General features: G+C 38.7%; 1 protein-coding gene across 4 annotated transcripts in view; it reads left to right on the top strand.

Moving 5' to 3' along the window:
• PARP3 (poly(ADP-ribose) polymerase family member 3) overlaps positions 1-16076 on the top strand; it is a 487884-nt gene that overhangs the window by 332654 nt on the left and 139154 nt on the right. For all 4 annotated transcript variants that reach the window (XM_044077474.1, XM_044077472.1, XM_044077473.1 and 1 more), the window contains exons 6-7: positions 10196-10419; positions 14339-14494. In XM_044077474.1, the coding sequence (XP_043933409.1) occupies positions 10196-10419; positions 14339-14494 (380 nt within the window). The remainder of the gene's footprint in view (positions 1-10195; positions 10420-14338; positions 14495-16076) is intronic.

Here is a 16076-nt window from a genome sequence, read left to right as displayed (position 1 = left end):
AAATAGGTATTAGTAATTCGAAGATTGTCGTTATTATCATTATCCTGTCTACATAGATTGGAAGTTCATGCTATTTCATCAGTTGTGCTACTCCTTACCCTTCCGGGTCACATGGCAGCCATGATTGTAATAGTATAGAATGATAGGCTTTATACAGAGAAGTTTCACACTGTGTAAGAAGTGTCTGGGTCATATGGCAGCCATGATTGTAATAGTATAGAATGATAGGCTTTATACAGAGAAGTTTCAGCACTGTGTAAGACGTGCCTGGGTCACATGTCAGCCATGATCATAATAATATAGAATGATAGGCTTCATACAGGGAAGTTTCACACTGTGTAAGAAGTATCTGGGTCACATGTCAGCCATGATCATAATAGTATAGAATGATAGGCTTCATACAAGGAAGTTTCAGTATTGTGTAAGAAGTATCTGGGTCACATGTCAGCCATGATCGTAATAATATAGAATGATAGGCTTTATACAGAGAAGTTTCAGCACTGTGTAAGAAGTGTCTGGGTCGAATGGCAGCCATGATCGTAATAGTATAGAATGATAGGCTTCATACAGGGAAGTTTCAGCACTGTGTAAGAAGTGTCTGGGTCACATGTCAGCCATGATCATAATAATATAGAATGATAGGCTTCATACAGGGAAGTTTCAGTATTGTGTAAGACGTGTCTGGGTCACATGTCAGCCATGATCATAATAGTATAGAATGATAGGCTTCAAACAGGGAAATTTCAGCACTGTGTAAGAAGTGTCTGGGTCACATGGCAGCCATGATCGTAATAGTCTAGAATGATAGGCTTCATACAGGGAAGTTTCAGCACTGTGTAAGAAGTGTCTGGGTCACATGGCAGCCATAATCGTAATAGTATAGAACGATAGGCTTCATACAGGGAAGTTTCAGCACTGTGTAAGAAGTGTCTGGGTCACATGTCAGCCATGATCGTAATAGTATAGAATGATAGGCTTCATACAGAGAAGTTTCAGCACTGTGTAAGAAGTGTCTGGGTCACATGTCAGCCATGATCATAATACTATAGAATGATAGGCCTCATACAGGGAAGTTTCAGCACTGTGTAAGAAGTTTCTGGGTCACATGGCAGCCATGATCATAATAATATAGAATGACAGGCTTCATACAGGGAAGTTTCAGCACTGTGTAAGTAGTGTCTGGGTCACATGGCAGCCCTGATCATAATAGTATAGAATGATAGGCTTCATATATGGAAGTTTCAGTACTGTGTAAGAAGTGTCTGGGTCACATGTCAGCCATGATCATAATAGTATAGAATGATAGGCTTCATACAGGGAAGTTTCAGCACTGTTTAAGAAGTGTCTGGGTCACAGGGCAGCCATGATCATAATAGTATAGAATGATAGGCTTCATATAGGGAAGTGTCAGCACTGTGTAAGAAGTGTCTGGGTCACATGTCAGCCATGATCATAATAGTATAGAATGATAGGCTTCATACAGGGAAGCTTCAGTATTGTGTAAGAAGTGTCTGGGTCACATGGCAGCCATGATCATAATAGTATAGAATGATAGACTTCATACAGGGAAGTTTTAGCACTGTGTAAGAAGTGTCTGGGTCACATGGTAGCCATGATCATAATAGTATAGAATGATAGGCTTCATACAGGGAAGTTTCAGCACTGTGTAAGAAGTGTCTGGGTCACATGTCAGCCATGATTGTAATAGTATAGAATGATTGGCTTCATACAGGGAAGTTTCAGCACTGTGTAAGAAGTGTCTGGGTCACATGTCAGCCATGATCATAATAGTATAGAATGATAGGCTTCATACAGGGAAGTTTTAGCACTATGTAAAACGTGCCTGGGTCACATGGCAGCCATGATCATAATAGTATAGAATGATAGGCTTCATACAGGGAAGTTTCAGCACTGTGTAAGAAGTGTCTGGTTCACATTGGAACACCATTTGAACTGCAAAACCCTTCTGATTTCTGCTTTAGTCAGGAAACTTAGGTGATACAAATCTAGCTGAATCAGAGTTGGCGATTTCTTTTTATCTCAACAAACAAGAATGGTTGGGAGTCCACACTGAATCTTGGACAGTTCAGATTACTTGAGGCATGAGCTTTCTTCCATAGAAGATATTAACCATATCTCTGAAAGTCAAAGCTTTATGAAGATATTTGCATTCTGGCATCTTTCAGGAAGTAACTAACAACGCCACTGTTATGTGGTACTTTATCAAACAAGATGGCAGAAGGTTGTATTGATTTTTTTGCTGGCCTTGCATTCATGGGAGCTGGTTCTTTTCATGAATCTGGAGCTGTTCTATATCCTGTCAAATTAAGCTGCTTTGTGCAACTGGATCACAGATGCAACTCAGTCTGGATTTTTTTGTCTGCTCATAATGATGTACGGAATGCCAGAGATGGATATTTGCATCTCATATCCAGGTTTTATTTCTAGAGTGTTTGAACAAAGCCCCATTATGCGTCATCAACACAATGGGAAGAAAGCCTGCTTTACTTATTGATTCAACTTCATTTTGTTCGGAGAGAACTATTAAGGGTATGATGGGAAAAGAGTAGCTTCTTTCTCATTGGCCCTCACTGGCCTATTTAAGTTTGGTTCTCTACTTCTGAAAACAGTGGGATGCTTTGACATGATCTGCCTATTATGGAGGATCTTATAGTAAAACATGAAGGATGGGTCCTCTGCTCATCTCTTCACATGGTTCATCTCATGACTTACAAATGAAGATTCTAATATTTGTTTGCATTTTCTTCCATATACTCATAAAGTTCATTAAATGGTTGGAAAACCTAACATTAGAAAATCTTACTTGTGAAAGGAGAAGAACTTTTTTGATGTGACAGAGATAACTTACTTTCCAAACATGAAACACTCACAAATGTTTATGGTCATTATTCCATGTAGTTTACCTCATGTTTGTTTCAGTCTTCCACTAAAGTTTATTGTTTGACTTTGTTGGCATGTCTGTATCTTCTCATCAAACAGTTAGATTATTTCTGAGATGGATTCTACATTTTAATTCTTCTAAGAAGCTATTTTTTCTATTGTGGGATTTCAGCTTTATTTTAGAAAGCCTGAAGAGATATTTTGAGTTTTCTGTTTCTTTAATAGTTCTTTCATTTAAGAATGCAATCTTAGATTAATTAATTTGGGAGACTTTCACAGTTTATAGCCTTCATTGTATTCCATAATGATAAGGTAGCCATTTACATTGAACCTTAAATGCTTGCCCCAATGTCATGTCAGATATAGCCATAAATCAAAAGTTTACATTTTCTGCTTTTCACACACGTCTTCAAAATCCAGCTATTAGGCTGTTTTATCATTTGCTGTTTAGACAATAATTATTTGCTAACATTTAAATAATTAATAAATTTAGGAATTGTGCACAAACTTTTAATTTCCATTTCTAAAGGCATTTTGGGATGTCCAGTAGGAAAGGAAACCATTCTAAAGTGGAACTCTGGCTGAATCAGATTTTTCTTCCACCTGGTGGAAAAACCTATTCATGGATGTATTAGAGTGCATTGTATAAGAGTTGTTGGTGCTTTTGTGTCCTAGTTCTGAGAAGTATGAACAGCAGCTATTTGTGAGGATGCAACCCGACTGACTGTACAGACTTTCACCAAACGTTACAAGTTAGATTGTATTGTGTCTTTGGGATTTGTTGGCTTTCATAAAAACAGACTCTTTGAATTCCACTGTATTGAAGTTAATTATGTAAGCTGCTGATATTTCAGAGTAACCGTACCCTATCTCCATGGTGCAGCAACATTGGAGCTGATAATAATTATTGATTATAGTTAAGGGAAGTTACAAGGATCTCATCTAGCATGGGTAGGAGGTGAGGACAAATTGTGTATTGCAGTGTAGTGGTAACACTCTTATAGATAAACTTCTTCTCAGTGTTGGGCTTTGAGGACTTGGTCTTCATGAAATTGACAGGTATCTGGTAGCTTTGCCATAGTGGTCATCCAAGTGAATATTAATTGGAACCTCTAGCGGCCTTTTAGAGTCATACCTAGGTTTATGATTTGTCTGCAAAGGGAATGCTGGAAAACATAGTAGGAGTGTACTACTATCCTGAAGAGAATATGGAATACCCCTTATATCACTTAATTCCACCAAGAACACCTCATTACTGCAAACCACCTCTATCAAAATCTGCTTATTATTAATTTGTCTCCAAAGTCAAAACACTGTAATGATATGTTCCAAAAGACTAAATCACTAACTGCCACTGCTAGAACCACCATTTTACTATCTTTCCTCACCTTCAACCTTATACACTGCAAGTATTGCCCCTCTCTTAATAAGAAACTTAAGCTGAAAAACACCCTTATGGATTAAAGGACAGCAGTGAGAGTTCAGTTAGCCTCATTAGGCCACAGTTCATAATAACTCTCTATTTCCACCTGGAACCTTCTACCCATTATACTCGGACACCCCAACAAACTTAAATTAAATCAACATATGTGTTAAGAGGCAATGGATACTTAACATGAGGTAATTGCATGATCATAATAATTGTTAAAAATATTGTCCTAAATCAATAAACTAACTATAACCACCCCCCAACTTGTGAGTCCTCTGCACTGTCCCTGTACAGACTCTTTGTAAATATATAATATGTATTGACTGCTTGTAAATATGTACATTTGTATATAACCATCTCATACCTATTTATCAATATAATAATGCAATAACTCTCTTATCAAGTGTAAGAGTCTTTACAATGCAAGACTTTCAAAATGGCAGCTACCTTCTCTTTATCTCTCTCTGTTTCGTCCTGCTGCAAAAACCCTAACCCTCAAGGACTTTCATTGGAAGAGTTTTATTTAAGTTTCTGGGTTTGAGTATGGTAAATTGTATTTGGCTTGTGTGTGCAATTGTCAAGCTATGTAAAGAGTTATCACTTTGTAATGTAGCTTGAAAACTACAATATAACATGCATATGTTATTTATATTGCTTGCCTGTAAGCACCTGTGACCCAGATTGTGACTGAATATGGTTCCATGACCAGCTCACCTAACTAGTTAAGTAATCAAAAATAGAAATAAATACATAAACTACAGTATAATTATGTTGTTATTGTTGTGTCTTTCGGCTTTTCCCGGTTAGGGGTCGCCACAGCGGAACTCCGGTCTGCTAATGATTGGCAGTTGATTTTTACGTACCGAGTTGCCAGCCCCAACAAAGGAACGCCCATTCACGCATGTTTCCCCACAGAAGACGCTCTAGCTGAGAGTCGAACCAGACAGGGTCTTACTGTGAGGCGACAACGCTACCGCAGCACCACCACCGCGGATTACATACAGTACAGTATAATTATGTGAAGTACTAAAAATAAATGGATGAGGGATTCAGTTTTGTCTTCACACTTTGGGCTTCTTTCTTAGAGCTTTCTTCACAATTCACTCTTTTGTTACCTTTATTTGTTGTTAATCCTGGTGCACGGCTTCTGTTTTGAATGGGATGTATCCGAGGGACATTTGGCAAGATAACCTTTACATCTAAGAATAACTACTGCATTGTCCAAAGCCAACAATGGCTGTACAAAAACCTACCATGTAGCTACAAGTTACTTGCAGCGAAGTACATGGGTAATGCCTGATGTATTTATCATGGTTATATGGTATCATTTTCTGACAGAGAGTTCATGGGTAATGCCTGATGTATTTATCATGGTTATATGGTATCATTTTCTGACAGAGAGTACATGGGTAATGCCTGATGTATTTATCACGGTTATATGGTATCATTTCCTGACAGAGAGTTCATGGGTAATGCCTGATGTATTTATCATGGTTATATGGTATCATTTTCTGACAGAGAGTTCATGGGTAATGCCTGATGTATTTATCATGGTTATATGGTATCATTTTCTGACAGAGAGTACATGGGTAATGCCTGATGTATTTATCACGGTTATATGGTATCATTTCCTGACAGAGAGTTCATGGGTAATGCCTGATGTATTTATCACAGTTATATGGTATCATTTCCTGACAGAGAGTTCATGGGTAATGCCTGATGTATTTATCACGGTTATATGGTATCATTTCCTGACAGAGAGTACATGGGTAATGCCTGATGTATTTATCACGGTTATATGGTATCATTTCCTGACAGAGAGTTCATGGGTAATGCCTGATGTATTTATCACGGTTATATGGTATCATTTCCTGACAGAGAGTTCTCTATGTGCTGCAGCTTGTGGAAGCTGAATTCAGAGACTGATTGTAGACTTGGGGAGAGGTCATACTTTATTTCTTGTCATGTTAGAAACTTTGCTGATTTTTTTCCATATTGTAAGCCCCTTTCTGCGGAATGGATTATCACTCCACTGCATACCTCTCAATCTCTTAGCACAAGAAATCTGGACAAAGCCAAAAATAATGGGGGGAGAAAGGCCCACAGATAGTGACTTATATTTTAAATACTGCTCGTATAAATTTAGAAATTTGCTAAAATAAAATGGTTTGTGTTACCATACATTTTCTAAAGGATAAAAAGTCTGAAATGTAAATGTGTGCCACTATTTAATCACTTCAGTCTTCACTGATTTGTCAGAAAACCATAAGTTTTATGAGGAATGGACCAACAATATGAGCAAAAATCTAGACGGTTGAGCGGTATGGCCCACTGCAATGTAAGCAGCACCGATGTGACCAGAAAATCAGGGAGGAGATCTGCTAGTTGGCACTGTAGCTAAGAGTTTATGATAAAAGTGTGATGTGAAGAATGAGCACCTGTTGCTACGGTAGGTATAGGTTCATAGGTAGGTGCTAGGCTATTGGCCATAGGGCCTATATAAGCTTAGCCAAATGGTACCCTGGCTTTTGCCACCCAAGAAAATTATTTTCCTGTGCCCCTGTCAAGCTGAGCCACAGAATTGATTCCTGGGGTGAAATTCCTATCTCCCATCTAATCATCAAGATTTTTCTTGAAGAGTGCTAATGAGGAGCTTTGTTTGATATAGATAGGTAGTTTGTTCCAGATTATGGGAAGTCTCTGAGATAGGAATCTATCCCTCCAGCATGTTCTGTTTATTGTGGTGACAAGGTTTAGGTCCCTAGAGCGTGTAGCTCGGAGGGATTGGGGTTTCTTTACTTGGAGCATGTCCAACAGCTCTGGGTTTGACATAGCTTTGGATGTTAGGCAGAGATCGCCTCTGAGTAGGCGATATGCTACAGAGTAAAGCTGGAGTTTTTTGAGACGGTCTGCGTAGGGCATCTGTTTGATGCCGATAATCCTCTTTGTGAGGTATTTCTGTGTCCTTTCCAGTTGTTGTAGATGTCTTGTGAGGTACATACCAAAAGGGGCATTGTACTCTATAATGGGGCTAATGAGTGATGAGTAGAGGGGAACAATGACCTCTTTTTTCCTGGATGCGAAACCTTTTGTGATGAGGTGTGCCACATAGAAGGATTTCCTGACTACTATGACAATGTGATTATCAAAGAAGAGACTACTGTCCACCTGTGTCCCAAGATCTCTTATCACACTTTCCATGTTAAGTAGACTACCTCCTATGTGGTAGTTCATGGGTACAGAGTTTTTACCAAAAGGGATGACAATGCACTTTTTGGCATTGAGCTTGAGGCCATGGCTTTGACACCAGGCATCTGTCTCAGTGAGGCCCTTTTGTAGGATGTCCACATTGTTAGGAGATTTGATTATGGCTCCTAGTTTGCAGTCATCTGCGAGCTTTGTTAGCCAAAGACCTTCTGTGTTAGCCTGTACTTCAGAGAAGTAGATACCAAACAGGAGAGGACCTAGGACTGAACCCTGTGGTACTCCACTTGTCACTGGTCTGAAGTTGGATTTAGAGTCTGCTACTTTCACAGTGTGGGTTTGGTCAGTGAGCCAGTTGGCAACCCATCTTGTAACATAGGGATTTATACCTAGTTTAGTGAGTTTGTCTATAATTCCAGAGTGGGGGATGGTGTCGAAAGCCTTGGCAAGATCTAGATAAGCTGTGTGTACTACCTTACCTTCATCTACAGCTTTGGTGACCGCTTCAAAGAAGTCTATCAGGTTTAGGAGACATGATCTGCCTTTTACAAACCCGAACTGGGTAGGTCCAGAGTTTGGAGATTACCAGTGTCATTGTTTATAAGTTCCATGATGATACGCTCCATAGCCTTGCAGACCAGGCTCGTCAGGCTAATGGGGCAGTAGTTCCCAGGGTTCGTGGTGGCTCCCCCTTTGTGGAGTGGGATAACCGTTGCTGTGCGCCATTCAGTGGGCACAAAGCCTGAGGTGAGGCTATGACTGAACATGGTACTTAGGTGGGGTGCCAGATCATTCTGTAGTTCATGTAGAACACAGCCTGGGATGTTGTCAGGTCCCATGGATGCTGTGTTCTTGGTTTTGGTGAGTGTGTTTTTTACCTGTGCAGCCATGATTACAGGTACTTAACATTCTTCCAGTATAGAGATGGGCCCTTTAGGGGTTGAGAGAGGGGTAAAGTTAGCACTGAACCTATCTGCCAGGATGTTGGCAATATCAGTGGGTTCTGTACATTTAGTGCCATTGTGCTGCAACTCAGAGCAGACCTGAGTGTTGCCATTGAGATTCTTGACATAGCTATAGAATGCTTTGTGGTTGTCTTTAGAATCAGTGGCGATTTTGTTTTCATAACTAGCTTTGGAGGATTTTATGAGGGATCTCAGCTTCTTACTGAGGCTGACCATGGAGTTCCTCCAATCATTGGATTTTACTCTTTTTTTTTGCCACGGTTTCTTTCTTCTGTTGTAGAGTTTGTTTATAGCAGGGGACCACCAGACTGGCTTCCCTTTTTTGGAGGATGGCATCTTGGTTCTGTTAGGGATTGCACGATCCATGCACTTGTGTAAGTGCTTATAAAGTGCAATTGTATAGGATTCAGCAGTCATATCTCTATTGTCTGTCAGCATGGGTGTCGTGAAGTTTGCCACTTCTGTCTTAAGAAGCGTGAAGTTGGCTTTGGAGAAATTTTTTAAGATGGTTTCCCTAATGGGGGTGGGGCTGGGATGTGGATGTCTAGGGTGATTTGCTTGTTGTCGGAACTGACCAATGAGGAATTGATCTCTGGTGTGGAACACCAGTTGCCCATGTTGGTAATGACCAGGTCTAGGATATTGCTGCCCCTGGTGGGGGTGTGGATAAGTTGATCCAAGGCATTAGAATTTATGAATTCCAGAAAACATTGAGCACAAGAGTTGGTACATGAGTAGTTTCCCAGTTAATGGTGGGGTAGTTGAAATCCCCCATTATTAGGGTGTTAGGTTGTACCCTAATATTTTCCAGTGTATCAAGAAATGAGGAGTGGGAATCCTGGGGCATGGTGGGGGGATCTGTAGCAAGCTACAATTTGCATTGTGGTCTTGCCCAGAGTTAGTTGCACTTGGATAATCTCAGATGCATTATGCTGAGCAACTAGCCTGGAGGTGTGGATATCCTTAATGAATATGGACACGCCTCCGCCTTTAGTGCTTCGGTCCAAGTTAAGTGGCCGAAAGGTGTGGTATGAATTATAGCTTGGTAATGCAAGGGTGCTGTCTGGAGCCTTGAACCAGGTCTCTGTCACTGCACAGATGTCGATGTTCTCCATTTTAAGGAGTGCCTCGAGTGAGTGCATTTTGAGGTTTAGACTTCTAGCATTGAGTAGCATTCCCTCAGATTTTGCTTGCTTGTACCTGTTATGGTGGTGAATTTGTCATTTGAATCTTGCCTAAAAAAGGCACTATAGGGGTGGCAAGAGCCTTAGCCAGTATCCGGAATCCCAGGGGCGACAGGTGCAGGCCATCTCTGGCATAGCATCATGGTTTGTCGATCATGTCATCCCGGGCAGACAGATACTTGATCCCCTTAGAATGACACAACTGTACTTATTTTAGGCTTTGAAACTTACTCTAGCATATGTCATTAGCCTGTGAAGGACAAGTATTGCCCAATTTTACAATTCTGTATTTATTTGTAAAAGTTATTGTGCCACAGATGGCATTGTTGCTCTTACAGTGCTGCATTTTCTTTTGCTCAGAGTTCCCTTTCTCTGGTTTAAGATCAAATTCTGTCTAGTTCTGGACACGCATTGTTATTCAAAATGCTGTGTTTATCTGTGCTTTAGTGGCAGTAAATGTTTTTGCTTTTGTTGTTTCTGTCATTAACTGCTTATTGATCTGTGCCTTGCAGATATTAAAAAGATGCCTTTGGGGAAGCTGAGTAAAGCTCAGATTGCTAAGGGCTTTGAGGCCCTGGATTCGGTAGAAGATGCCATGCAGAAGAAACAAAACCGCAAACTACTTGAAGAACTCTCCTCCAAGTTCTACACAATAATTCCACATAATTTTGGTAGGATGAGGCCCCCAGTTATTGATAGCGCTGAAGTCATACAAGCAAAAAGAGATATGTTACTGGTAAGGCTTGTATTTAATATTTATCACCTTACAGCTAATTTAGAGATGATATTGGTGACAATAATCTTCTTATTCACAGAACATCTTGTTTCAGTTAGGTGTTCTGAACTTGAGGGTATAGACCTGCACACTTCTATAGTTTGGAAAATTTGGAAAAAAAAATTGAAGGAGGCTTGTTGCTGCTTGAGTTTTATATTAATTAATATGTTTGGGTTTGTTAAAATCAGTTATGTCAGTATCTCAGTCTTGATTTTTATGGAACATTTTGTACAGTTAACAGATCTAGGTTCCATGCTGGCAGCCTCCACCTCCTCATACCAGGTTACGTGTCTCCATAGTAAATGTACTTTGGTTGCCATTTAAACTCGGGTTCCTTACCTAGTGAGCCTAACTAGAGTGTACAAAGGATAACAGATTACTCTACATAATTGTGTTTGTTATTACAGTAATAATAGGATGTTAAAATAAATAATGCTGTGTTTTGTTACTAAAATAACAGGTACTGATGCTTTGATGCAGTTATTTATAAAATTTACCATATAAACTAATTATTGTTAAGTGTCATAATAATTTTCGGTATCCTGCTGTGGAGCTGTTGCACAAAATCTGTAGTGAGTGTTATAATTATGATAAGTAACCATTTGTAAGCTCATAGGTACCTATGTGTATCAAGCTTGTCACCTAGTGGTCTTCAAAATTTTAATTTCCTTTACCCCATATAGGTATCTTTGATCTCCCATGTCAAAGTAATACTTATCTTTTGGTCAATGTGGGTATAGTGTTTTATAACCCAACCATGTTCTTGCATGGGTGTAGTGCACACCATTTGGTGTACTTATCTATCCTGTTCACCTTACTTATATTCTTAAATATAAGAATCGCCTATTTACATATTTGGTCCTTCGGCTGTAGACGCAGGTTTATAAACAAGACTTGCCCCTTTATAAGAAGGGTATCTGCTTCACTCCCAAAGTAGCCTATATGTCACAGAGTAAAGAGGTTACCAGTTCTATCTGCATGAATAGATCATGTTTTATAACTCTTGAATTATCCACGGTATGAATCTCTACACTTTATCAGGCTTCAACACATGTGGTGCTATCGATACAGAATGCCATCTTATACTCAAGAAATGGACAAACTAGAAGTTATAGATTCATTTCAGCATCATTTGGCCCATCCCCATAAACCTTTCTAATCACAGTGACATTTTGTTTGATGTTAAGCTCATCCTTTACCTTGATCATTAGGTTTGTTATTATATTGCTGTTTATTTAGTATTTACTCATCCAATTTTGTTCCTAAAGTTACGGATGCTTGCTTTTTGGTATTACAGTGATACAAAGAGATACCAAGGAAGTAATATTCCTTGATCATTACCACTGTTTGTTTATTAGTGGTAGGCCATGTCTTGCAAACATAGTGTCTTTTTTGAGGAAGTCATTGTGACCGTTACTGGATAAACAGCCTACCTTTGGCAGAATTCCACACAAACACATTGTTTATAAGCTTGGTATGCCAAATGTAAATACACACATTACTTGATGGGCCAAGCAATGGCTGAACACAAGACCTTCAGCTGGATTATGCAACCATTGCCAATGGTGTTTTACAGGGCTTTCTGATGGGTCCTTTACTATATGGGCATTGGGTTAGTAAATATGCAGATAATTCCAGACTTGGCAATAAAGACACATTACATGTTCTGTAAAGTGAACACTGCTGAAAAAGACTAAAAAATATGTAATTGCCAGATTAAAAAAAAAAATTTCTTCTGCATGTGGGAGAAATGATACCGATTATAAACTAGAAGATAGGTGGATAATTACTAAAGACAGATCGCCAGACTAGAGATTTACACAAAATGAGAAAATACATGCCATTAAAACATGGCCATAGTGATCTAAAAAGCTTATTGAAATGTCTATGTGGTGTTTCAGTGCCATGTTTACTTGAAAGAGGGATGCATAACTCATTTAGAAATTGTCCAGAGATTCCTAACAAAAAAAAAATCTGTAATTTAGAAAACAAACCTAAACTGATAGACTACAGATGCTGTCACTTTTGTTTACTGGAATTTAGACTTCTGAGTGGTGCATAGTCTGTATCTTGCCTTAACGGCATCAAGTAAGCAGATTCTGTTTGAAAGTCTGTGACTAGAGCACATGACCTGTGGTGCAAAGATTAGCACAGGTTATCTCTTATGAAGCATTACCATTAACATTGCTACAAGAAGAACTGTCCAGACTTTGAAACAAAGTTTATGTAAGTATTAAAGAAAGTATTTCACTAATCAGTTTCAAAAACAGGCTTGAAATATATATGAGAGCTAAGAGACCCATGTCTGTGGGACCAGATGAGTCAGCAGACAACAGCAACTCTCTTTGACTACAACAGTATCCTGTTTATGAAACTCATACAACAGCTCAGCTCTCAGCTTCCTAGACAGTCACTGTATTTATAACCTATGATCCTATGAGTTCATCAGAGGTACCAAACACTTGCTTTTTAGAAAAGTTACACTGAAGACACAACCACTCAGGAGGCCACTCTGTAGTTTAATGGAGGCAAGTAAAAAATAAGAGAATAAACATTAATAAACAAGCTGCAGATACACCATATCTTCACTTTTGTACTTTGCTGTAATAATCGAGTCGGTTAGCCACTCAGTAATTCTGGTCACCCATAAAAGCAAACCACTGAAATAGTAATGCAAACAACATATTAATGGTTCCAGTTAAGGTGGTATAGATGGTTGCCAATTGTAAGTACATGGGGAGTTGTGGAGGTACTTTGAAGGTGGAGAAAGTAAGAGTAATGTTGTCAGAAGAGTGAGCAAATGTGGGAACAGATCTAGAGTGGGACAGGAGCAGAAGCAATTAAAATAGTTTTAAGTCAGGCTCAAGGTTGTTTAATAACTAGGAAATAATGTATGGAACGCAGATCTGCATGGAAAACTGGAAGAAGCAGTGAAAGTAAAAAAGGAAATCAGACAGATTTCTGGCACTAAGAGGTATGGATTACAATTAAAAAAAAAAAACTCTGAATAACAATGTTCATACTTCTATACCCCCAGATTACTTTATCAGCACTCAACCATGTCAAACCCACAATTCAGTAATCTTATAAAATATATTAAAATTCCCATAAGTTAAATGTAGAAACAACAGCAACCTTCCACTTAATTCCAATCCCCATCATACTTTTTCTGCTCCTGTTGTAAATACTGAAAATATTAATATAATTGGAATAGTTATATTGTACTACAGAGTGAGTGTTACCAGTTCTATGTCTTTGCAAACACTGTACGTATGTATTACAATTATGCTACCATTGTATTACAGCTGCATGAAAATGCAGATTACGTAAGCCTAAATCTATCTGAATTATATTGATGACTTTTTCAACAACTTATGACTTGTTTTGCTGTCCTGAAAATGGTCCATTTCAAACAGTGCTTTGCTCAAAGAAACAAACAAACTAACAAATAAAAGAACCCTATTATGACTGACATCAAGACTACAAGAAAGGAGAGTGCATGTGACTCTGGCCTTTTGCTTATCAACCATTTATTAGGAAAAGGAGATGGCAGAAGGGAAGGTGTGAGCAGTACATTAGCAAAGAAAAGCTGTAAATTATTAAAGGGACACTGTAGCTTTCAGTTAAAAGAGCATGAAGAGAGGTGATTTATGGCATGTAATGGTTACAGCATGTATCTGACAGAAAGAAAGGACATAATCTAGTACTGTTTTGTACAAAAGTGTATATAGTAGGACAGGCTTCAGATTTACCTGTGCAGCTGCCTGTGATGCGTTTTCCATTAGTTGTCCCTCATTTAGCTTATGGAGTGCGTGTCTGATACAGTGATACAGCCTGAATAGCTCCGTTTGGTGTCGTCATTAGTTCTGTGTCCTTCCAGGTTCTGGCAGATATTGAACTTGCCCAGAGTCTCCAAGCTGAGAAGGATACAAAGAAAGAAGAGAACATTCCGGAAGTACCACATCCTCTTGATGAAGATTATCTGCTGCTGAAGTGTGAACTGTCTTACGTGGATCTCAACTCACAAGAGGCTAAGGTATGACCAATAAGATCAGGGCAGGGGGGGATTAACATACAAGTATGATTATGTGTAGTGGTGTTAATGTTTGAAATGTGCAAGTTTTATAAGCAGACAGACCTTTAATTCTACTTCTGTCATTAAGTGTTACTATTCTCCCTTTTTGTACTGTTATTTTTGGCCATGCCTCGCGGTATCACATTGTTTGCCTTATGTAATAATCAAAATTTTCTTGATTATTTTATCTTCTTTTTTGCATAACATGAGTGATGTGTCAGTTGATGTTGGTAGTTATACCGTACCCTTCATTTCCTCAGGGTCTGTGTTTGTTGTCTTTCAATACCCTGTTTGTTATAAAAGTAATAAAACAGTCTGTGATATACATGAAATGTATTTCTGTGCCCTCCTGAGATTTCAGAGCAAATCTGTCTAGGAGTTTCAAGGCTTACCATGTTGCATAGGTATTAATTAAAACAATTTAAAGTACAACACACCATGCTTTAATCAAAAACTGTGCTTCTTCACAATATAGATAAAGCTAGATTTACTTGCAACTGTTAAGGTCTGTAACAAGCATGAAGACATAATGATGGATTTCCCCATTTCTATACAAATTAGCATGCTCCAATATGAGAAGTGGAATATTATTAACAAGAGACTCTCAGGAACTCATTAACATATTAGCATTTTTAATGCGGTCATTGTTGCCAAGCAGTGTGTTTTGTGCATATGCAGACTGTATGTCTATTTGCATGTGCAAATTGTATGTTTATTTGCATGTGCAGACTGTATGTCTATGTGCATGTGCAGGCTGCATGTCTATGTGCATGTGCATTTGGATACTGTGTGTCTATGTGCATGTGCAGGCTGCATGTCTATGTGCATGTGCATATTGTTTCTCTATGTGCATGTGCAGACCGTTTGTCTATGTGCATGCTCAGACTGTACGACTACGTGCATGTGCAGACTGTATATTTATGTGCATATTGCATGTCTGTCTGCATGCCTGTACTTTGATGGCTTTCTTGCAGCTATTGCTTTTGCTGTAGAAACACATTCAAAGATTTGTTTGGGAGACTGCATGCAATGTATGTATCAATCCCAAAAAAATAAAAAAAGGATTTTTTGCAGGGGAGGGGGTTGTACCCCCACACCCCTACTAATTGCATATAACAGCTCTGAGATAATTTTACAGCAGGAAAGGGGCAAACTCCCCAGTCCCCACTGTTCTTCAAAAGAAACAAAGTCATGAATGTTCAATCAGTTTTCATTCACCCAGTCCAGTTTTTTTCTGTGTAATGCTCACACCACTTGATCACTTAAATGATAAATAGTTTATATATATATATATATATATATATATATATATATATATATATATATATATATATATATATATTATGCATATACACATATATGACATCATTTAAATCTGCTCTAAAATTACACTACCTTAACCTTTACACCTGCCCATGCATACATATGACTAAGCCACTATGAATAAAGTTATACCTAAAATTTACATCTAATCCTTTTTGCTACATACCTCCATCTTGCTTCCGTAGAACTTTCTTTACTGCCCCTTCTAATACCAGTCTGA

The sequence above is a fragment of the Protopterus annectens genome, chromosome 7.part0 (genome assembly GCF_019279795.1).
Source record: "Protopterus annectens isolate FY-2018-M chromosome 7.part0, PAN1.0, whole genome shotgun sequence".
NCBI classification, from domain to species: Eukaryota; Metazoa; Chordata; order Ceratodontiformes; family Protopteridae; genus Protopterus; species Protopterus annectens.
The sequence above is the reverse complement of the archived record's forward strand: the minus strand, read 5'-3'. Positions and strand labels throughout refer to the sequence as shown.